This window comes from Bubalus kerabau, chromosome 4 (assembly GCF_029407905.1).
Source record: "Bubalus kerabau isolate K-KA32 ecotype Philippines breed swamp buffalo chromosome 4, PCC_UOA_SB_1v2, whole genome shotgun sequence".
In the NCBI taxonomy this organism is placed as follows: domain Eukaryota; kingdom Metazoa; phylum Chordata; class Mammalia; order Artiodactyla; family Bovidae; genus Bubalus; species Bubalus kerabau.
In genome coordinates, this window is record NC_073627.1 from 76,237,243 (window position 1) to 76,262,139 (window position 24,897).

The window sequence follows — 24,897 nt, forward strand, 5'->3', positions numbered from 1 at the left end:
TTGTGCCAGGCCATCCTAATGTGGATATCCATGGCTGTCTGCTGGCCGGCAGTCAGCCTCCGCTCTGTGCATCCCCCAGTTCAGAGTCTGTGCTCCTCCATGGGCCAGAGACAGGTCTATATATAAAGGCTGGGCATCTGGGTTGCACTGTTTCAGAGATGCCATCTGCATCCTTCATGCTTGTTTCTTGGATCCTGCCTGAAGGACCTAAAATTGGCCACTGGGCTTACTTACTTAGGGAGCCCCCTAGTCCCAGAACTGACAAAGGCCACTGCACACAGGCGTTCAGGACAGCACACCCACATGGGTAAAGCATGTGGCCCTGGGAGCCACTGGTTGATGAGTCTTCAGGTGAACAGAGCATCAGAAAGCTCAGGCCACCTGGGTAAAGACGGAGCTTCTGCTGGTTTCCTTCTCAAAGGGCCTCCTGCTGCTCTGCGCTGTGGCTGCAAGCTCCTGGCTCTCTTCTGTGTGAGTGCAGGGGATGGTGGGCTGTGGACAAAGAAGCCAGTCTCCAGCCTGTAGATGTTGATCCAGGACATGCTGCTGAGTGAGCTCGGAGCGGGGACATATGATATTGGGTAGGCCAGGAAGTTTTTCAGGTTTTTCCAAAACAGCTTACTGAAAAATCCGAATCAAATTTTCGGCCAATCCAGTACTTTTAAAAAAAAGTGAATAAGCTCACCCCAGATTTACCAGGGTGGCTCAGATGGTAAATAATCTGCCTGCAATGCAGGAGACTTAGGTTCTATCCTTGGGTCGGGAAGGTCCCCTGGAGAAGGGGCTTCTGGGCTACCCAGTCCCATATTCTTCCCTGGAGAATCCCATGGACAGAGGAGCCTGGCGGGCTGCAGTCCATGGGGTCACAAAGAGTCAGGCATGACTGAGCGACTAACACTTTCAAACGTACCAATCTGCTGCTTTCCTCTTTGGGTCCTTATACATGTCCTCTAATACCTCACCTCTCCCGTCTGCTTCATTTCCCCTGCCTCTGCCCTTCATTTGCAAAACACACATTCAAAAATAAAATAATCCAAAATTTCCAGAGAGCGAGAGCAGGGCAGTAAGCCCCAAGCATGGGGTCCTTTTGCATGTGGGGCCTTGTCACATACCACAAGGCTGGCCCTGGTTTTCTCCTACCTCTTGGAAACTGGGGAGCCCTAGTGAAAATGTGCTGCACTTTAAGTGCTAAAGATCTACCGATAACCTTTTATGCAATTTGGAATGAGCATTATGGTCCAGTTTTAAATGAATTTTCTATTACAGTCACATGTATCCAGATCTCAGGAAATCCAGCCGGGTGTTACGGACCTCCTGAAAGAAAGCCCCCCTTTCTTGTCTCTTTCTTGGTGCTTAAATTGAGGTGCCTGACTTGCAGTTTCATTTCAGCCCCATCCTTTCCCAACTCTTCCCTCAATGTGTCTGCGTGTGTGCTCAGTTGTGTCCGACTTTTTGCGACCCCAGGGACCCACCAGGCTCCTCTGTCCATAGGATTCTCTAGGCAAGAATACTGGAATGGGTTGCCATTTCCTTCTCCCGGGGATTTTCCTGACCCAGGAATTGAACCCTCATCTCCTTTGTTTCCTGCATTAGCAGGCAGATTCTTTTACCATTGAGACACCCAGGATGCCCCTTAATGTGACACTCTGTGAAATCTGACACCCACCTTCCTCCCATCAGCATCATGAGCCTAAATGAGGACAAGGCCAGGATGGCTGCATGGGACAGTGGAACAGCCAGGCAGGTCCACCTCCTACTCACAGATGGTCTTGAGTTACTCACTGCGTTGCTTAAGTTTCAATTTTTGATCTGTGAAATGGTGATACCATCTGCCTGTAGGCTCGGGAGGACCACACAGTTCTATGGCCCCTGACCGCATTCTAGAATCTGCTCCCTTCCTCAACCGGCCTTCTCCATCAGACTAGGATGCCAGTTCTCCATGCCCCCCACCCCCCCGACACCCAAACCACTAACAATTCCCTCTCACTTCTAAGGCTGATGCAGGACTTCTGCTCAGGTGGCCTGGAAAAAAGGGGGAGAGATACTTTCTGTTGTTTGTTTTGTGTAAGGGTGGGGCCAGCAGGGTCTTCATAAACCAAGCATCTTGAGCTTCCTTTCACTCTTTCCTACCTTCTCAAGCTCCTTCATCTGAACACAGGCAGAATTCCTACTTCACAAGTGTGCTGGGAAGATGAAACGAAGTCACTCCTAACAAGAGACTAAAGCTGTGTGTGGCATATTTTTGTTCGATCACTAAGTTGTATCCAACTCTTTGTGACCCCACGATCTACAGCACTGTCCTTCACCATCTTCTGGAATTTGCTCAAACTCATGTCCGTTGAGTCGGTGATGCCATCCAACAATCTCTTCCTCTGTTGCCGCCTTCTCCTCTTGCCCTCAGTCTTTCCCAGCATCAGGGTCTTTTCCAAGGAGTCGGATTTTTGCATCAGGTGGCCAAAGTATTAGATCTTCAGCTTCAGCGTGTGGTAGGTGCTTAAGAAATGTCATCTCCTAGCCTGCTCCCCCAGGTAGACTTTGGAGTTCAGTATGGGGCTGACCACCCCTGCAGCAGGTATGGAGGACAAAAGACTGGATAATGGGACAGATGACCCCAATCCATCCTTATTTATGCTCTGGCATCTCTGGCCTTCTCTGAGCCTTTTTTTTTTTTCACCCTTTGAGGATATTAGGAATACTTGCAGCACTGCCTACCTCCCAAGATGAATTATATTTTAAATTAAGGGAGATAATGAGCGTGAAACTTTATACAAAGATAAAGGATTATTAACACAAGTGCTCAAGGTTTAGGTCGCCAAACTTCAAACAGAACACTTTGCTTTTCTTCCTCCAGCTCACAGGCACCTCCCCTGCTCTGCTGGCACGGTGGGTGTGTCTGATGTGTTTGGGGAACACAGCCTCTCTGGTCAGTCTGGAGCACCTTGACTTTACCAGCATATGATCATTTTTTAATGAGCATAAAAGATGATTATGAAACAGGGAGCCAGCTCAGGGCTGGAGTCTGGGTGGGAAGGCTGCAGGAAATGTGTTTGTGTGACTCACCTAGCCCAGGGTATGGCCTGACAGATATTCATCCATCAATCAAACATTATTACAAAGTGTACATGAACACATTCATTAGGATTCAGCAATTAGTACTGAATCAGAATCTGAATTAGAATCCATGATTCCTGCCAAGCAGCCTAACTCCCACCTGGGTTTATGATGGGGAACTCACTACCTTTAAAGCTTATTCCCTATTTGTGCGTCTCTGTTAAAAAGTGTATTCTAGGGACTTCCCTGGTGGTGAAGACTCCATGTTTGCACTGCAGGGGGTGTAGTTTAGATCCGTAGCTGGGAAGAAATAAGATCCTGCATGCCACGTGATGTGGCCAAAAATAAATAAATAAATAAATAATAAAACAAATGAAAAGTTTATTCTGTGCTTTCCACCCTTTCAGTTCAGTTCAGTCACTCAGTCATGTCTCACTCTTCGCGACCCCACAGACTGCAACACGCCAGGCCTCCCTGTCCATCACCAACTCCTGGAGTTTTCATGTCCATTGAGTCAGTGATGCCATCCAACCATGTCATCCTCTGTTGTCCCCTTCTCCTCTTTCCCTCAGTCTTTTCCAGCATCAGGTTCTTTTCCAATGAATCAGTTCTTCGAATCAGGTGGCCAAAGTATTGGAATTTCAGCTTCAGCATCAGTCCTTCCAATGAACATTCAGGACTGATGGTGTCACAATGGGAGCTCTGAACCCCAATGACCTGAATCTAAAGTCAGTCTCCTCTGTCTACCAACTGTGTGACCTTGTGAGTTACTCGACCTCTGTGTGCCTCAGTTTCCTCATTTGGAATATGAAGATCATAACAACACTTATAGGCTCGACCTCTGTGTGCCTCAGTTTCCTCATTTGGAATATGAAGATCATAACAACACTTATAGGCTTATTATGGAATTAAATGCATTAATATGGGAAGTACTTAGAACATGTCTGGCACAGAATAAGGACTTGGGAAATGCCAGTAATTATTGTTACTCTACAATTTATCTTCCCCTTTGTGAAAGTATGAAAGCTAAAGAATAGTTAGAGCAATTAAAAGTAAATACAGCAGGCAGAGAGATAAATGAACTGTTTGCATAAACATGAATTAAGAGAGTCACACTCAAGGAAGAATTGTTCCCTGTTGAGGACAGCAAACATCTGGAAGGGATTAAGTGGGGGTAAGAGGGGGTGGGGTAGTGTGAGCTGAGAACACACTGTGACTGCTGGAAGGAGAGAATTCATTTCTGGGGTGGGTAAGTGATCCCAAAAGAGGGAGGCTGCTCTGGGCTTCTACAGCATGACTGGATGCCCAAAGAGTATTTACTCCTTCAAATAATTTCATTCTGATTAGACTGAGTACCTAAAATACCCATATCATTCATTTGAGCTAATTCATTAAATTAAAAAACCCAGAAATCAAATTGTAAAGATAGGTAGGTAATGCATTGCCTTGAGAAAGTCATTTCTAAAATGCAAATATACTAACATAAAACAACAGGCTACCATTTTGTATCTGGAGAAGGCAATGGCAACCGACTCCAGTACTCTTGCCTGGGAAATCCTATGGGCTGAGGACCCTGGTGGGCTGCAGTCCATGGGGTCTTGTTGAACAGGACTGAGCGACTTCACTTTCACTTTTCACTTTCATTCACTGGAGAAGGAAATGGCAACCCACTCCAGTGTTCTTGCCTGGAGAATCCCAGGGACTGGAGAGCCTGGTGGGCTGCCGTCTATGGGGTCGCACAGAGTCGGACACGACTGAAGCGACTTAGCAGCAGTAGCATTTTGTACCTGTGACATTGCTATGCTAAGTCACTTCAGTCGTGTCCGACTCTGTGCGACCCCATAGACGGCAGCCCACCAGGCTCCCAGGTCCCTGGGATTCTCCAGGCAAGAACACTGGAGTGGGTTGCCATTTCCTTCTCCAGTGCATGAAAGTGAAAAGTGAAAGTGAAGTCGCTTAGTCGTGTCCAACTCCTAGCGACCCCATGGACTGCAGCCCACCAGGCTCCTCCATCCATGGGATTTTCCAGGCAAGAGTACTGGAGTGGGGTGCCATTGCCTTCTCCGATCTGTGACATTAACCATATGAAAATTGTAATACTCAGTGCATTGAGGTTTTATTGAAACTGGCACATTAAAAAATCTATAATGTACATGTGCGTGCTAAGTCGCTTCAGCCATGTCCGACTCTTTGTGACCCCATGGACTGTAGCCTATCAGGCTCATCTGTCCATAAGATTTTCCAGGCAAGAACACTGGAGTGGGTTGCCATTTCCTCCTCCAGGCGATCTTCCCAACCCAGGGATCGAACCTGAGTCTCTTATGTCTCCAGTATTGGCAGCTGGGTTCTTTACCACTAGCGCCACCTGGAAAGCCTATAATGTAATTACAAATAGGTATAACTTATGGGAAGTGATTTGGCTAGAATTTTTTTCTTTTCTTTTTGTGATTTGGTTGGAATTTTTAAGAGTTATAAAAATGTCTATAACTTTGGCTCTACTAATCCAGCTTCTAGGAATTTATTGGCAGGAAAAAATTCAAGACAAGGAGGGACCTTTCTGCACTTGTTTTCCATGATTGAGAATGGGTAAATTACCAGGCATCTATCTCCCTGATGGGCTCTTAGGCAGCCATCAGAAGGATAATTATAAAGGACAGATGGGGAAAGTGTGAAATAATCATTCACAAATTTAAAAAGCACAGAAATTGAATTGTAAAGACTGGGTATGCATTTGGATGGAACTAGAAGAAAATGGAAAGGAAACCAGTGTTCTTTGTTGGAGGTTGTGAGACGGTGGAAGAATTTTTTCTTTCTTTTCTTTCAATGTTAAAATTGGTTGTGCAATGAAAATGATCAAAGACTCAGATGGACTCTCTAGGAAGGGGTAGCTGATTGTCAGCCTTCACCATATGGGCAAGTTTCAGTCCAGTTTTCTGAGAGAGACAGGGTCTCAGATCTGAAAGCTGGGGGCTGATGGGCAAGGCGGGGGCCTCCCAGGGCACAGGGACCACCTGCAGAGGGAGGGAGGGAGGTGCTGGTGGGAGCTGGCAGAGAGTGGCTTTAAGGGAAATTGCCTCCTTCACAGGGTTGCCTCTGACAGGCCTGAGCTAATGAGCATTAAAATCAAGTAGTTGCACTGTTCCTCCTAGTCACTCGCAATCCCAGTGTTAAAACCAGAATTAACAAACCCGTGTTTACTCCTTCTGATGAGCTGCGGTGTTTCTCTGAATCTCAGAGCATCAAGAGCACAGACTGACACTAAAATATCAGGCTTTCTGGTTTCCAACCGCCCTGTCTCAAATACTTGTCAATCAATCTGGTTGAATATCGGACAAACACAATCAGGCCCTGGCCTGCTATGACTTCTTAGGCAGACAGTTCCTGTGGTTGCTTGGGTTGTGATTGCATCATGGATTTCTTTATTTGGCTGCGTAAGGTGTTATTTGCAGCAGGCGGAATCTTTCATTGTGGCGCATGGGCTTTCTAGTTGTGGCTCGGGCTTAGTTGCTCTTCAGCATGTGGGATCTCAGTTCCCTGACCAGGGGTCGAACTCATGTCCCTTGAATTGCAAAGTGGAATTTTAACCCCTGGACCTTTCCAGGGAAATCCCTTGATGACTCTTTGACTAACTTTTCAGAGCAGTGGGGCATGAAGGGAACCGATGGACCAGGAGTCAGGAAGCATGCCATTAGGCAGATCATAAAAATGCTCATGGCTTCAGTCTCTTTATCTGTAAAATGGGGAAACTTTTTACCAAAGACTGCCTAGACTCAAAATCAATGATGCAAGTCTGAAAAACTCAGTTTGGGCCATAGTAGAGAGTCTTCTGCCCAGAATGAAGTTGAAGACTCCTCTTCCAAACTTCGCCCAGTCTTTATACACCATGGAAAAAACAAATTTAGATCAAGCCCCACCCTGTAAGGGGATGTTGACACCCTGTTATGTGCAGAAGAGGTTAGCCAGGAGGTATGGATGCTCAGAAGCTAGTCAGGAGACAGCTGATGAAGGAACTGCTGACTTTAACCAGAGGTATTGTTACATAGTCAGGATGTGATCATTGTCTTTGAGATTCTGAAGAGCTGTCTTGTGGGAAAAGTAAAATTCACTTGCTTTCTGTGACCTCAGAGGGCAAAATCAGTGGTTAGAGAGTACAGGGAGGCAAATTTCAAGTCTGAACAGAATACAGAACATTCCAGCACTTAGAACTAACTGAAAGTGGAGAGAATGGGTATGAGCAGAGGTTGGGCATATGCTTTTCTTGGAGATTAAAGTGCTGAGTGAACACTTTAATTTGTTGACTATTTTCATTTTTTTGTTTCTGGGTATGCCATGTGGGATGCAGGATCTTAGTTCCCAGACCAGGGGTCGAACCCTGCCCCCTGCAGTAGTAGCACTGGACTGCCAGGCAAGTCCCCACTTTGAAGTGGGGCTCAAATGCCCCTCTAATGCTGTGAGCCTCTGAATGTAATCTGAGATGACTTACATCCTCCAGGGCGGCCACCATAAATGCTGTGCACTGGCAGAAGCATCAGCTCCAGCACCCACAAAACCACCTTCCTCCGTCCCAGCTTGAGGTTCAGGAAAGAGCTAGTGTATATGGATCCTCTCATCACTTGAACAAGCTGTGTACCAGATTCCCCAGCTCTCTCCATCCCAAGATTTCCAAGGCAGAATTCCCTCTGTGCCTCCTTCGACTCCACCTCCTACTCTGCCCCACCCCCACTACTAGTTTCCATCTTTCTGGTGTGTAGATCAGAGAGGGAGACAAAGGTGTGGACAGTGCACAGCAAACAGACCAGCATTCCTAGACATCCCAGGATGTACCAGGGTTTGCTGTGTCCCTGAGTGCTCCATGAGCATGCAGGAGATAACCGATGCTAGATGATAATGACTCAGAGGCACGCCCCTCCCCTTCATATTGTGAACTAGCTGCTTATAATCAAGAAAAGGAAACCTCTTTTTCAAGAGAAAAGGGTGGAAGACTATTGAGGTGGTTGTTTGCCTGAGGAGGGAAATGCACATGTGCTAATTCACTCAGTTGTGTCTGACTCTTTGCAACCCCATGGACTGTAGCCTGCCGGGCTCCTCTGTCCGTGGGATTCTCCAGGCAAGAATACTGAGTGGGTTGCCATGCCCTCCTCCAGGGGATATTCTCCACCTAGGGATCAAACCTGAGTCTCTTATGTCTCCTGCACTGGCAGACGGGTTCTTTACCACTAGCGCCATCTGGGAAGCCCCAGAGAAGGGAAGGTATGGATGTAAAAAGCATCTCCCCCAGCCTAAAGGGAATGGGACCCCGAATTGAGGAGTGGGAATTACCAGCGCTGCCCAGAGCCTGGCTGAGTCTGCTGCTGGCATGGTCCCTTTAGGCAGTTCCAGAGCAGACTTGGAGGGCAGCATCTGGGTTCCAGAGCAAGCAAGCCCTCTGGGTTGGAATCCTGTCTCCATGTCTTACTTGCTGTGCTGCCTGAGGCAAAAGTAACAGCTTTAGCCGTAAAGAGGGGTAAATAAGGGTCCTTTGCTGCTCTTTAGTTGCTCAGTCGTGTCTGACTCTTTGCAACCCCATGGACCGTGTAGCCTGCCAGTCTCCTCTGTCCATGAGATTTCCCAGGCAAGAATACTGGAACGAATTGCCATTCCCTTCTCCAGGGGATAAGGGTACCTCCCTTCTAAAGTGGAGAGGATGACACACAATATTGGAGGGTAAGCCTCGTGGAACTGCTGATGTCTGATCCTTTCCAAAAATACAAAAAAAAAAAAAAAAAAAGAGAGAGACCGGTTCCTACGGATCAACCTCATCCATAAATAAGTCTGTGCGTGCATGCGTGCGTACAGGCTAAGTCGATTCAGTCCTGTTGGACTCTTTGTGATCCCATGGACTGTAGCCCGCCAGGTTCCTCTGTCCATGGAATTCTCCAGGCTAGAATACTGTAGTGGGTCGCCAGTCCCTTCTCCTTGGGATCTTCCCAACTCAGGGATGGAACCTGCATCTTTTATGTCTCCTGAATTGGCAGGCGGGTTCTTTACCACTAGCGCCACCTGGGAAGCCCATAGATGAGTCCAGGGGTTCCCAAACTCAACCGCATCTTATAACTACCCTGGGCTCTTTTTAAAATTCCAAAGCCCGGGTCACCTCCCAGACCCATCCAATCACAATTTCTATAGGTGGGATCCCTGGCCAGGTGATTCTCACGGGCAGACGTGTTTGGGGACCATTGGCTGAACACCGTTTAGGGGATGTGTTAAGGCGCTCAGCCTTAGCCACTTCTGCTTTTCCTTCCTCTCGTTGAGCGTCTCCTGCCGGGGCGGGGGTTGGCGGAGGATCTCCGCAGCCGTCTCATCTCTCCACCTCCTTCTTCTCCTCCATCTCCGCAGTGTCCAGGCCCCGGAGCTCCCCGGACGACCTGAAGGCGCTGACTCGGAACGTGAACCGGCTGAACGAGAGCTTCCGGGACTTGCAGCTGCGGCTGCTGCAGGCCCCGCTGCAAGGGGAGCTGAGCGAGCAGGTGTGGAAGGCGCACGACGCGCTGCAGAACCAGTCGGACTCGCTGCTGGCGCTGGCGGGCGCGGTGCAGCGCCTGGAGGGGGCGCTGTGGGGGCTGCAGGCCCAGGCGGCGCAGAGCGAGCAGGCGGTGGTCTTGCTGCGGGAGCGCGCGGCCCAGCAGAGCGACGCGGCGCAGCTGGAGCTCTACCAGCTGCAGGTGGACAGCAACCGCAGCCAGCTGCTGCTGCGGCGCCACGCCGGCCTGCTGGACGGGCTGGCGCGCCGGGTGGGCGCCCTGAGCGACGAGCTGGCGGACGTGGGCGGCGCGCTGCGCGGCCTCAACCTCAGCCTATCCTACGACGTGGCCCTGCAGGGCACGCGGCTGCGAGACCTGCGCGTGCTGGTGAGCAACGCCAGCGAGGACGCGCGCCGCCTGCGCCTGGCGCACCGGGGCTTGGAGCTGCAGCTCAAGCAGGAGCTGGCCGTGCTCAACGGTGTCACCGAGGACCTACGCCTCAAGGACTGGGAGCACTCCATCGCGCTGCGCAACATTACCCTGGCCAAAGGTATTCCCCTTTCCGCCACCCACCGGGCCATTGGGGACTGCGAGGGCCCCTCCCGCTCAGCACTTCTTCCCACATGATGCACACGACTCCCCTAGGCCTGGGAGTCCCGCTCCCTCCCCAAGCCCACACCTCCTTTATTAAGTCTCGCCCTCAAAGACCCTGGAGTGTCCTGTCCAAATGGATTATGTGCATTTCCAGGCCTGCACAGGATAAAGGTCCTCCCTGCCACCCCGCTCCTCCCCCAAGACAGCACACACTCAGTGTTCACACCCCGAGCCATGAGAATGGCCAAGGGTGGCTCCCGGGGCCCTGGGTGGTCAGAGCCTTGGATGCACCAGCTGGAGCTTCCAAGAGTTTGGGGCTGGGGAGGAAAGCAGGGCTCAAACTGGGGGTAGGGGTGCTCCCCCAATGTCCTGGTGCTTCCATTGTGCTGGGTTGCATCCCCGACATCTACAAGGCCTGCACTTGGCCAGCTTTAAGACCAAAGAGAGAGCCTGGAGTCAGCGACAGGAACATGGATGGTTTACCGGAAAGGGGAGCTGACAAGTCTGAAGCAAGGTTCTGCAGCGACTCCCCACTGTGTGTGGCAGACATCTGGCAGGTCCTGGCCGTGGTCTTTGCTCCTGGGGGAAGGGGAGATTGCCAGTTATAGGGGGATTTGATGTGGGGTGGGCTCATTGGTTACCAGGGAAACCAGCATAGGGGCATGCCCCTCACCTCCCCTTTGATACACTGTCACTAGCTAGGGCCCAAGGCAAGTATGTAGGAAGGTCAATGATGTGAGTAGGTGTGGGTGAAGCAGGCATTGGTCAGGTGGGGGATGGACAGAGAGCAAGAGAACAGTCATCTTGGGTGGCCTGACCATACACAGGTGGAGCTACAAAAAGTGGGAGAATTCCAAATTTGAACCTGCTCTTCCAGGCTGTTATAAAGCCATAGTTCATCCAGGTAGAAGAACATATTTTATTTTCTTTAACAGTGTGTTAGCTTCAGTTTTCACTCTTACATATAATGGCAAAAATGTGCAGGCCTCCATTCAGCCTATTGCTCCAGGTCCACAAACATCAGCATCTTTACAGCCAACCTCCCTCTCTTGCAAACCTGACTGACTGCACCCCTACTCACCTCTCCCCAATTCCTTCCCACTGGTGTCCACCCTGCACATCATTGTCAGAGGCGCAGTTAGTGAAATGTACTTTCCCTGCACGACCCGCTGCTCAGAACCTGCCATGACTGCCCCGGAGTCTGCCAGGTTCACCAAAAGTCCTTAGGCTGACAGTGGACAATGATAATACCACTTTGAACACCAGCTCTGTTGGGTACCAGGCCAAGTGTAACTCATAGAATGTCTTTTAAAAACAATCATGAGATTCAGGAAGCTGCTCACAGTGGCAGTCTGGGAGGTGATGGGCCAGGATTCGAACCCCAGCTTTTCTGATTGCAGAGATGATGTGCTTTCAGTTGCATCCCTGTCCCCAGCCTGTCTTTCCTGCCTTCTCCTCCACCTGGTCCTCTGTACCAGGGTTCAGTCTGCAGGGGCCAGTCGAGCAATGTCAATGCATAAAGTGACTTTGGTGTCAGGGGAATAGTAAGGGTTATGACAGGTCTGGCCCATTTTGGCCTCAACATAGACAAGGTCTTCCCATTTTTTCCAGAGAAACCAGAAACATGGAATGTTCTAGAAATTTTTTAATTGTTTAACTCTGTGGGCCAAATACAACGTATCTGTGGTTCCTGTATGGTCCGCAGACAGCCAGCTTGCACCCTCTGCCCTGTGTGAAGCATCCAGTCCAGTGGGACATGTCTTGTCCCTGCCCTGGAGACACACCCCTCCTTGCCCACTCCCTTGGCTTTCCTCCAGCCATTCCTCCCACTGCAAAGCCCCCTTCTTCTTCCTCCTCATCCAGACCCCACTGCTCCTTCCCATCTCAGTCAGACCCACCTCCTCCAGCACCTCAGTGGCCTCTCTAGTTCACTGAAGTCTCCCTCCTCTGAGATTCTGTATTTATCAGAGCAGAAAGTAGTCATGATGGAGACTTCTACTTATAATACTTTCCAAGTCTGGTTTATAATAATAAAACATCATTTGGTTTTAAAGTGGGTCCCCATCACCAGCTGTGAGCTTGTTTGAAGGCAGGGTTCACTGGAGAGCCAATAGGATTTCTGCAGAGAAGCAGCTGAGGCTCCAGGAGGAAGTACCTGGCTTACTCCAGGCCACACAATTAGAAATGATCCAACCTAGGGCTTTTGTTTTCAACAGCTTTAGTAAGGTGTAATTTGCATGGCTTGCTCAGATGGTAGAGAATCTGCCTGCAATGCAGGAGACCTGGGTTTGATCCCTAGGTTGGGAAGATCCCCTGGAGAAGGAAATGGCAACCCACTTCATTATTCTTGTCTGGAGAATCCCATGGAGAGCCCATGTCATCAGATGACTGGTTTTCTTTCTTGGGTGACTTTGGGTTTCACGTTTCAGAAATCAAAGAACAGGAGGCAGTGTGTCTTCTTCCAAATCCACACACCTGGGGTCTCAGCTTCTTGTTTCCTTGACCTCCCCAGTCTGCAAGCTGAGTTGTTTTCAGTTGTATCCAACTCTTTGCGACCCCATGGACTGTAGCCTGCCAGGCTCCTATGTCCATGGGATTTTCCAGGCAAGAATACTGGAGTGGGTTACCATGTCCTCCTCCAGGGATCTTCCTGACCTAGGGATCGAACCCACGTTGGGTTATGCCTCCTGCATTGGCAGGCAGGTTCTTTACCACTAGCACCACCCAGGAAGCACCACCCCAATCTGGTCAGTACTTAGTAACAGCAGCGACACTGAATCATAAGCTGCAGTGAACCTACAGCTGAACAGACATTTTGTCAACTTTAATTTTCTACATGGACATTAATGATTGCTAATCCTCACATCCTACAAAAATGGTGTTACTGAACCCATTTTATCTTTTTTTTTTTTTGGCCATGCCACGTGGCATGTGAGATCTTAGTTCCCCAAACAGGGATTGAGCCTGAGCCCCCTGAACTGGAAGCACAGAGTCCTAACCACTAGACTCCCAGGGAAGTCCCTGAACCCATTTTATAGTTGAGAAGCTAATGAATTTCCCAATGTTTATTACAATTGGCAAGTAACAAAGTGACAAGGCCAAGGTTCAAAGTGGGTCTTTCTGGCTCAGAAAAAGCATGTTTTTGTCACTAACTATGGTACTTTCCAGGGTGGAGAGAGACTGGCTAGGAGCGATGAAGACAGATGAGAGAGTGGTCCCTCAGGTCTATCCCTATATTTGGGAGGTAGTCACTCCTGTTTGGGCTTTCCCGTGGCTCAGATGGTAAAGATTCTGCCTCCAATGCAGGAGACCCAGGTTCTATCCCTGGGTCAGGAAGATCCCCTGAAGAAGGGAATGGCGATCCACTCTAGTATTCTTGCCTGGAGAATCCCATGGACAGAGGAGTCTGGCAGGCTACGGTCCATGGGGTTCCAAAGAGTCAGACATGACTGAGCGAGTAACACTTTCAAGGGAACACTTTTCCACCAGGCACTCCCCCTCCCTTCCTCTCTGGTCCACAGATGATGTCCCCACGCTTCTTGCTGGTGCAGCCTCCTCGGCCTTACCGAGCGTTTCACATTCTTAGTTTCTGAGTCCATTCTCCTTTTGGCTCAAGCTAAAACAGCTCCAGATCACCCATTTGCCACGGTTCTTCCAGTGGAATCCTCCAAGCGGTCTTTCTTTGGTTCTGAAACTAAGTTCCACCCTTGCTTCCTTTATACTGAAATTTCCTCTGAGTTCTGCCCAGGACTGCCTTGTAGTCTTCAAGCTTCACATCTTTTTAAAATTAATATTTATTTATTTACTTTTGGCTGTGCTGGGTCTTCGTTGCTGCACCCGGGCTTTGTCTAGTTGTGGTACACGGACTTATTGTGGTGACTTCTCTTGTTTCGGAGCACGGGCTCTAGAGCACGGCTCAGTAGTTGCAGCATGAGGGCTTAGTTGCCCTGTGGCATGTGGAATCTTCCTGGACCAGGGATCAAACCCCCTGAATTGGTAGGAGGATTCTTTACCGCTGAGCCACCGGGGACATCCCAAGCTTTGCATTCTTGATGGGCTGCTGGCTCTTCAGAGATGAGCACCATTCGGCCCCTGCCCCTCCCAGGACCTCCACTGTGCTGTGTCTCCCTGTCCCTCCTCCCTCTCTCATAGTTGCTGGGGAAGTTGCTGGGGACCCAAATGGTATGAATAAAGAGAGTTCTCTTTGGCATAGCGGAATATAATTACCATGTAACTGCAACAACACAAAACTCTACCCTGGCTTTTGGATAGGGATTTTTAACAGATAAGCTTTGCTGAATTTGTATATTGTGGTCTGAGTGGCTTTTGTTTACTAGTTTTGTTCAGTTCCACTCAGTCTTTAAACACACACACACCGCACACCCTCCCACTCTGCCTTTTCCTGGCTCAGAATCCACAAATGCTCCACTGTATATATTTTTATATATATGAACTTGTTTATGTTATTCTTGAGCATGACCCCAAACGGTTGCATTCTCTCACAGTTTTCTACGGGTTTTGCCTCTGGCTTGTCTTTTGTGTACATTCACCATGATGCTCTCTGTTTCCTGCCTTGCGTTCTCAGCACTGATCAGGTCTGTTGAAATCTCTCTGCGGCGCTGAAAGAAGCAGAGAACCTAAATGATCAGGCAGGCGAGGCGTTCCAGGAGAAGGAAAGCTAACCAGAGAGGGGAGGCTCCCAGGAGGGGTAGTGTGTGAGCAGGGGCCTGACGGCAAGACTCTGCAGCCACGTGTTCAGCTGCAGCAGGCTCTGTTCGCTACGTGGATGTTCGTAGACTCCCAGAAGGTTAGAGTGACAAATGGGCTCTGAAATCAACTAGCCCATCCCTCGTTTTGTAGTTAAGGCCCTGGAAGCTCAGAGCAGAGAAATGACCTGCCGACATCAAATCCCCAGCCAGTGGCCCTGCTGGGCTAGAAGATTCATCTCTCAATTCATGAAAGCAAGTTGGCAAAGCATACTTATCCATGGGCTGCTTTTTCAAGGAGAAAAATAGACCATCTAGTAGAGAGTCCCATTCAACAAATATTCATATGTGGGGACTGTCTCCCCCTCCCCTCACAGCGAGTGGCAGGGGACTCTGTTGTTTCACCTTCCACATCCAACTCTGCTGGGAGGGGAATGGAGCAGATAATATTTGAATGAGCTTTCTTTTTTTTTTTTTTTTTTGAAGTATTTATTTATTTTTGGCTACCGTGCATCTTCTGTAGGCTCTTCATTGCTGTGTGCAGTCTTTCTCTAGTCGCAGTGGGTGGGTTTCTCATTTGGCTTCTCTTGTTTGGAGCACAGGTTCTAGGGTGCAGGGGCTTCAGTAGTTGTGATACACAGGCTTAGCTGCCCTGTGACATGTGGGATCTTTGTTCCCAGACCAGGGATTGAATGCATGTCCCCTGCGTTGGCAGGCGGATTCTTAACCACTGGACCACCAGGGAAGTCCCTCGAGTGAGCTTTAAGCTTCTCCTCGTTCACACTGTCACTGTCTCATCGTCTCTGTTTCATTGGAACAGGTCAGAGCACAGGTGAGGTGAGGCTCTGCTGGGACAGGAGGGGAGTGCATGCTGTGGAAGTCATTGGTTGCGCCCAGCCTTGCCCACTGACCCTTTGCCTGAGGCTCTGGGGAAAGCTGGCTTTGCAGGCTGGCCACAGCCTGGTGCATATACTTGAGGCCCCAGAGAGGGTGCACGAAATGAGGCTCGAGAGCTCACGGCAGTGTAAATGTCAGTGTAAACGTCAGTGACGAGAATCCGGAGCCCCAGTGACATCAGGGAAGTGGAAGCAGAGCCATTAGTTGCGGGACCCCACCTCCAGCAGCCGGCCTGGGATTAGCATACTTCTGCTGCAGTGTTTACATTACAGTCTCGGGTCACTGTTTTGCTGGCTTCAGGCCTGCCGCATCAGCTATCAGTGAACATTTGTTCTTGGCAGGTCATTGTCTAGATTCTAGCACCCACGGGTCCTCCAACGCATCTCTCATTCCAGGATCTGGGAAGGGAGAATGAATTGTCTTTCCCTTCCCGCTGACTGATCCTCAGAAGAATCCTGGTGTTTCTGCCCAATGTGCGTGCGTGCTCAGTCGCTCAGTTGTGTCTGACTCTTCGCGACCCCGTGGACTGTCACCTGCCAGTCTTCTCTGTCCATGGGGTTGTCCAGGCAAGAATACTGGAGTGGGTAGCCATGCCCTCCTCCAAGGGATCTTCCTGACCCAGGGATCGAACCCAGGTCTCCCACCTTGCAGGCAGATTCTTTACCATCTGTGCCACCAGGGAAGGCCTTCTCCCCAGTCCCCAAATCCTTTGTTCTGAGCTGGAGATGCTTCCAGCCGAAGCGGCTCAGGGCAGTCGGGTGAGTGCAGAATTGCGCTGGGGGGTGGGCTAGGCATGGGACTGCTCTGTTCGCACTTCCCTGCCCTCTGTGGCAGGAGCTGGGAGAAGGATGTTGACACCAGGCCAGAAGCAGAGTGAGGGACTCTGGTCTGTTCCTATGTTTGAGGAGAAGTGGACTCTGCTCCTCCTGTCCCAGCTTACCTCTTTTCCCACCTGCTTCAGTGATAGAAAAGATGAGACGGCGTAGATGGTGAGAATCTTAAAACTCATCCGAATATTACTCAAAGAGAATGAAATAATGCATTTGCAGGAACATGAATGGGCCTAGAGATGATCATACTAAGTAAATCAGACAGAGAAAGACAAATATCATATGATGTCATTTACATGTGGAATCTGAAGTATGATACGGATCAACATGTCTATGAAACAGAAACAGACTCGGAGACACAGAGGACAGACTTGTAGTTGCCCGGGGGAGGGGGAGGCAGGGAGGGATGGATTGGGAGTTTGGGATTAGCAGATGAGAAGTATTAGATATAGAATGGATAAACAGCATGGGCCTACTCTGTAGCACAGGAATTATATTCAGTATCCTGTGGTAAACCGTAATGGAAAGTATGAAATATATCAGTTCAGGTCAGTCACTAAGTTGTGTCCCACTGTTCGTGACCCCATGAACTGCACCACGCCAGGCTTCCCTGTCCTTCACTATCTTCCAGAGCTTGCTCAAACTCATGTCCATTGAGTCAGTGATGCCATCCAACCATCTCTCCCTCTGTCGTCCCCGTCTCCTCCTGCCTTCAGTCTTTCCCAGCATCAGGGTCTTTTCCAATGAGTCAGTTCTTTGCATCAGGTGGCCAAAGTGTTGGAGTTTCAACTTCAGCATCTGTGCTTCCAGTGAATATTCAGGACTGATTTCCTTTAGGATGGACTGGTTGGATCTCCTTGCGGTCCAAGGGACTCTCAAGAGTCTTCTCCAACACCACAGTTCAAAAGCATCGATTCTTCGATGCTCAGCCTTCTTTACAGTCCAAGTTTCACACCCGTACATGACTACTGAAAACCTAACTCGGGATCTGACTACTCGGGACCTGACTTGATGTCATGTTCTCAGGAAGCCAGGCTGACAATCTGGGAGCTTGCTTGGACTCCTCCCTTTCCTCTGCCCCGCCCCCTTCACGGCTCTCATCCAGGCGATTCCCGAGGCTTGTCTCTCCCTCCTTCCTCACTGCCTCCCTCATCGGGGTCCTCCCGGCCTCCCTTTCTGGCTCCAGCTTCTCTCTCCGACCCACTGTTGCTGTCTGATTGATCCCATCAGCATTCAGCCTTCTTTACAGTCCAACTTTCACATCCATACATGACTAATGGAAAAACCGTAGCTTTGACTAGACAGACTTTGTCGGCATATTGTAAATATAAAAATATTATAGATATATAACTGAGTCACTTTGCTAAATAGAAGAAACTAGCACAGCATTGTAAATCAACTATACTACAATAAAATTAAAAACAATGCTCATGCAGGGACCACTGGGATGGCTGACACCATATAACAGCTTCCACGACTCCCCAGAAGTCATTCCTTGAATCTCACCCATGTGCTGGATGCTATGTGGGGCCCAGGGCCATGGAGAGCGGGGCTCTAGCCCCACGGGTAGGCCTGTTCTCCTTGGGGACCACAGTCTGAGAGGAATGACAGTGACAGGCACATGGATACAGGGTGGCCTGTCCAGACTCGGATGCTTCCCTGGGGAATCTGTGCACAGTGATGCTCGCAGCTCCTCCCAGCTCTGAGATGTGGGGGTTCCACCCTGGTGCCCTCTGAGATCAGAGGGGTGAGTGTGAAGGTGAGTTTCAGAGCTGAGAGCGTCGGGCCTCTGAGAAGGGAAAGGACTTGGCTAGTATTTGGGGACACCATGAGGAGAAAGCTTTGGCTGAGGTGGAGGAGAGTTTATATCGAGAAGCATCAGACTGTGAGTTTGCAGAAGAAGGGGTTAGGTTGGGAATGATTTGCAGGAGTCTCCAACAGAGAGGGTCTTCCCCTCTCTGTGTGAGGGACTTCCGAGGGCTCTGAGTTCACCTGATTCTGATGGGATCAATCAGACAGCAACAGTGGGTCAGAAAGAGAAGCTGGAGCCAGAAAGGGAGGCTGGGAGGACCCCGATGAGGGAGGCAGTGAGGAAGGAGGGAGAGACAAGCCTCGGGAATCACCTGGATGAGAGCCGTGAAGGGGGCGGGGCAGAGGAAAGGGAGGAGTCCAAGCAAGCTCCCAGATTGTCAGCCTGGCTTCCTGAGAACATGACATCAAGTCAGGTCCCGAGTAGTCAGATCCCGAGTTAGGTTTTCAGTAGTCATGTACGGGTGTGAGACTTGGACTGTAAAGAAGGCTGAGCATCGAAGAATTGATGCTTTTGAACTGTGGTGTTGGAGAAGACTCTTGAGAGTCCTTTGGACTGCAAGGAGATCAAACCAGTCCACCCTAAAGGAGATCAGTCCTGGGTGTTCATTGGAAGGACTGATGCTGAAACTGAAACTCCAATACTTTGGTCACCTAATGCAAAGAGCTGACTCATTGGAGGAGACCTTGATGCTGGGAAAGATTGAGGGCAGGAGGAGAAGGAAGTAACAGGATGAGACGGTGGGATGGCATCAATGACTCAATAGACATGAACTTGGGCACACTCTGGGAGCTGGTTAGGGACAGGGAGGCCTGGTGTGCTGCAGTCCATGGGGTCACAAAGAATCAGACATGACTTAGTGACTGAACAGGAACAAATAGATCTCAAGAATGCATCAGCAGCAGTCAGCGCTGATTTGAAAAAGTGCTTGGTCCTCAGAGCTCCAGACAGCCTGGCCCCTTGAGACCCAGACTGGCCACATTCCAGGCTCCTCTGAGTCAGCCTGGCTAGTACTACCCGAGGACACTACTAAGCCCTGGAAATCAGCACCTGCCTTTACTAGCCACCCTTGCTTCTTCCAAGTTAATCTCTAGTAAAGGTCTTCACTAACCACTTGCTGTTGTTGTTTAGTCTCTCAGTCATGTCTGGCTCGTCATGACTTCATGGAGTATAGCCCACCAGGCTCCTCTGTCCATGAGATTCCCCAGGCAAGAATACTGGAGTGGATTGCCATTTCCTTCTCGAGGGGATCTTCCCAACCCAGACATTGACAGGCGGATTCTCTACCACTGAGCCTCCAGGGAAGCCCACACTAAGCACTTAGTTGTATCTTAAAAACTCTATCCACGTGTAGGATATTTTTAGAATCTGGCTCTTATTGAACTGGCAGGGGGGTTTCAGATGGGGCTATTCTAATAGCCATCCTCAGTAGTCTCAGCATAGTTCTGATGAAGCATTTTGAAGAGTAGGGTACAGGTGGTCAGGGACAGTCTTGCCACTCACAGGTTCTCAAGCCCGTTTATATCCGCCATGTCACTGAGTTCCCTTACTCCTCACTGCAAATACCTGAGGAAGGAATTTCTACTTAGATTTTACAGACCTAGAATTTGAACCCAAGATCTCCGTCCTCAAACCCCACCTTCCAAGTGATCTCTGTCCCCTTGATGCCTCTCCATCAGAATTAGTCCACGAGATAGCATCCTGTTTTTGCCAGAACTACTGCTGGGAAGGTCCATGTGTTGGGTCACACCCTCCTTGGAGTGAATAGAAGAAATGGAGGACGTGGTCCGTAGCATCAGTGACCTGGTTGAGCCCAGGGTGCTGAGTTTCCCATGGGGAGGGCAGGAAGGAGCAGGGAGAGTGAGAAGGGGTGGAGTGGTCTGGGGCAGGAGAGGGTGGCAGCTCCGTGGCTGTGATGACAGAGATTCGGGAACTGCTGTCCGCAGCCTTGGCTGCAGCCTTGAGCTGGCCAGGCCATTGCTGGCGTGGGCATTATAAAGCTCACTTGCTTCTTCCCCCTGTATTTCTCTGCCGTATAATCTTAGGCGTGTTCCCAGCAGGTGTGGTGTCTCGGTGCTATTGTCTGGAAGCTGAGGTCCACACGGCCAGTCTTACTTTGTTTTTCTTCCTAGAAAAGAGGAGTGGAAGTGGCTCAGTCGTGTCCGCCTCTTAGCGACCCCATGGACTGTACAGTCCATAGGTGTCTCCAGGCCAGAATACTGGAGTAGGTAGTAGTAGTAGCCGTTCCCTTCTCCAGGGGATCTTCCTAACCCAGGGATCGAACCCAGGTCTCCCACATTGCAGGTGGATTCTTTACCGGCCAAGCCACCAGGGAAGCCCTGGTGAAGAGAGGAAGATGATTACAAACCGCGGTCCTCCTCACATGATCCATGCCTTGTTTAATGATTTGTGCACTTTTCAATTGTTGATTCCTTTTTCCGTCTGTTCTCATGCCATTGGATTCTTAAACCGCTGTCAACTTTGGTTAGACTCTGAGGACAGTGCCAACTTTGGGAATGTATCAGTACATCTTGATCTTGGCCGCCTGGCTGTTTTGTGTGTCTTAACACCCTCTGATCTCATATACTCGTTCATTCGGCAAGTATTTATTGAGCAAGCATGACTGCTAGGGGGCGAGTATACATGTTTCGGTTTCCTAGGGCTGCATGGCAGAGCACCACAACCTGGGTGGCTTTTTGTTGTTTAGTTACTCAGTTGTGTCCAACTCTTTGCGACCCCATGGACTGTAGCCCACCAGGCTCCTCTGTCCACGGGATTTCCCGGGCAAGAATACTGGAGTGGGTTGCCATTTCCTCCTCCAGGGGATCTTCTTGATCCAGGGATCGAACCCAAGTCTCCTGCATTGGCAGGAGGGTTCTTTACCACCGAGCCACCAGGGAAGCCCCTGGGTGACTTGAAACAACAGAAATCGATTCTCTCACTGTTCTGCAGGCTGGAAGTCTGAGATCCAGGTGTGCTCAGGACCATCCTCCCTCTAAAAGCTCTGGGGGAGGATCTTTCTTGGCCTCTTTCTCTACTTCTGATGTTGCTGGCTATCCGTGGTGGTCCTTGGCCTGTAGACGCATCATTCCAACCTCGGCCTCCATGGTCACCTGGCCTTCTGCCCATGTGTCTGTCTGTCAGGACACCAGAAATTGGGTTAGGACCCACCCTACTCCAATCTGACCTCATTTTAATTAATTACAGCAGCCAAGACTCTCTTTTCAAAGAAAGTCGTATTCTGAGGTCCCGGGTGGACCTGAAATTGGCAGGGACAGTTTGACCTAGCACGGTACAGTTGGGGCATTTTCCTTGGTCCTCTTTTTTGTCTCACTGAGCAGCCAGAATGGAGAGTTTAGAATCTGGGTCTTCACAGCCAGTACAGGGATGCCAAGGATGTGGTCCTGTCGCAGGGAGCTGGCCATTTGTTGGGAAAAAGAGAACATGTACACTTGTGCCTACAAGACATGGCAGTGTGGGATAAGCATCAGATTGTACCAAGGACGTGTGTTCAAACAGGCCCTGCCCACATGTGGCAGGAATGATGGATCAGAGAAGGCTTGGCCACGAGGGCAATGAGCAGCCTTGGTGGGGCAGGTAGTGATAGGAGATTGATGGGGAGGGCCCCCTGGCTCATCAGCCTGGGAATAGCAGGCTGCAGGGCATGAAGGGACAGGTCTCTTCTGGGAATGATGTGACGTCTAGCATGATGAGCGAGGCAGGGTTGATGGGGCCAGACAGCCCTAAGCTGATCCACGGCTCCCTCACTCATTAGCTGGCTGTGTGGTCATCTGAACCCAGCATGTGTGGACTGACTTAGATCACACAGGCTAGAATCCCTGCCATGCTGGAGCCTCACCGTGGAAGGAGGCCCCACCAAGGAGCATTTAGAAACCCCTTCTTCCATCCAGGTGCTCAAGCTAGAAATCTGAACCTGATCCTGGCTGCCTCCTATGCTTTCACCTACATTAGTCAAGGTCTGTCTCTTCTACTTCTTAACAGCCATTGACATCCCTCCTCATGGCTACTTCCCTAATTCAGGGCTCCCCCACCTCTCAGCTGGGTGCAACCTCCTCCTTACCCTCCCTACCTTTATTTCCCCTTGTTCCCATCCCTTTTCCAACACCGCAGCCCGAGCACTCTTCCTTGTGTGCAGGTCTGGCCACACTTGTGTTTCAGGTCCCTCCTGTGGCTTCTGGTGCCCTCGGGGTCAAGTTCAACACTTGCACCAGGCCTCAGAGACCCTCCACTTTCTCACCCTTCTTACCCCATCATGTGTCCCCCTGGCTTCCAATCCTACCAACTCTCACAGATCTTTAAGCTCTTATGGGGATTGTTCTCTCTGCCTGGAACTTTCCCCTTTCACTGTATCTTAGATAGTTAAGGCTGTTATAACAATACCAGTGTTCTTGCTTGGAGAATCCCAGGGACGGAGGAGCCTGATGGGCTGCCGTCTATGGGGTTGCACAGAGTTGAACATGACTGAAGCGACTTAGAAGCAGCAGCAGCAACAATACTACGGGCTTCCCTGGTGGTTCAGTGATAAAGAATACACCTGCCAATGCAGGAGACTTGGGTTTGATCCCTGAGTTGGGAAGATCCCCTGGAGAAGGAAATGGCAACCCACTCTGGTATTCTTGCCTGGGAAATCCCATGGACAGAGAAGCCTGGCGGGCTGTAGTCCACGGGATCACAGAGAGTCAGAACTTAGAAACTAAACAACAATACCACAGACTGGGTGGGCGGCTTAAAAGGCAGAGATTTCTTTCTCACAGTTCTGGAAGTTGGAAGTCTGAGACCAGGATTGGGTTCAGATGCAAGCCTTCATCTTGGCAATAGCTGCCTTCTTGCCAGATCCTCTTATAGCAGAGAAAGCATGCTTGCCAGTATGAATGTGAGGAAGGGAGGGAGAGAGACTGCTCTCAGAGGTCTCTTCTTATAAGGGCACTAATCCCATTACGGGGGCCCTACCCTCATGACCTCATCTCACCTTAATCACCTCCCAAAAGGCCCCAACTCCAAATACCATCACATAGGAGGGTAGGGCTTCAACACATACCTTTGATGTTGGGATGAGGGAGCCACAGACATTCAGTCCATAACACACTCCCACTCCTCCCTTTACTTAGCCACTTCTGTTCCTCCTTGCAATTTCACTGTGGATGTTACTTCTTCCAGGAAGGTTTCCCTGATTTCTGCCTCCCCCACCCACAGCACACACACACACGAAGGTGGACTAAGTAGAGCCCCATGTGCCTCCAAAGCATATTTTTGACTCTTCCTTTCTGTAGGAGTGAGGGTTTTTTTTTCTTTTTAATATTTATTTATTTGGCTGCATCGGGTCTTAGTTGCAGCACACGGAATCTTTCACTGTGGCCTGTGGGCTCAGTAGTTGTGGCCTGAGGGCTTAGCTGCTCTGCATCATGTGGAACCTTAGTTCCCTGACCAGGAATCAAACCCGTGTGGCTGCATCCCAAGACAGATTCTTAACAGCTGACCCACCAGGGAGGCCCCGCAGAGGGGGTTTTGTTTCCTCTGCAGGCGACCTGCTCCAGAGAGCCGTCCTCTAACCTTAGTGCCATTATCACCCTTTCAGGACCACCGGGCCCCAAAGGCGATCCGGGGGATGCAGGGAAAGAAGGCGAGCCTGGAATCCCTGGACTACCTGGACTTCGAGGTAATGGAGGCCCCGGGAGGGACCTGGACATACCAGGAAGGGAAGGGGCTCCCCCATCCATCCCTGACTTTCTGCTTATTGTTGATGTTGGTGATGGGGCTCTCAGGACAGTCCCCAATCGACTCGGCTTCAGACGCCCTGTTCTGTTAAAAGACTAAGAGGTTGTTGGTGTAACACGGTGTGTTTTAGTCTCTCAGTCATGTCCGACTCTTTGTGACCGTGTGGACTGTAGCTGTCAAGCTCCTCTGTCCATGGGATTTCCCAGGTAAGAATACTGAAGTGGGTTGCCATGCCCTCCTCCAGGAGCTCTTCCCCACCCAGGGATCAAACCCAGGCTTCCACCTAGCAAGTGGATTCTTTACCATCTGAGTCACCAGGGAAGCCCTGCTGTTAATATAAGTCAGTTAAAAAAATATATAAGTTCTTTCTGATTTGGAAAGCTTAAAACATTTTTTAAGTAGTGTAACACTAAGATGGAGCAAATCCTTTTCCATAGAAAGTACCAGGATCCAAAGGACAAGAGTGCACAGGAGTCTTACAGCTCCCTGAACCCCAGGTCAGGGCCCCTGAGACCAGGATCATCAGAAGGAATCGAGGGCGTCCTCTGATCCAGAGCAACCCTTCAAGTATGCCCCACCCCTCGGCATTTCCTGGGTCCCCAGCACTTGATGCTTTGCTTCTGCGGAAACCACCCAAGTCAGTAGACACCTGTCCTCTCCTGCCCTTTGTGACCTGCCCTAGTGACAGCCTGGAAGGTCCAGTAGCTGACAGGGAGGGTACTTTGGGACCTTCTGGAAAGAATGTGTTCTCCTTAGATGCCTTGTCTCAGGAG

General features: G+C 50.1%; 1 protein-coding gene across 1 annotated transcript in view; it reads left to right on the plus strand.

The window, feature by feature from the left end:
- Positions 1-24,897, plus strand: part of SCARA5 (scavenger receptor class A member 5) — a 133,760-nt gene that overhangs the window by 67,937 nt on the left and 40,926 nt on the right. Inside the window, exons 4-5 of the mRNA XM_055577794.1 lie at positions 9,427-10,101; positions 23,985-24,065. Coding sequence (XP_055433769.1) covers positions 9,427-10,101; positions 23,985-24,065 — 756 coding nt within the window. The remainder of the gene's footprint in view (positions 1-9,426; positions 10,102-23,984; positions 24,066-24,897) is intronic.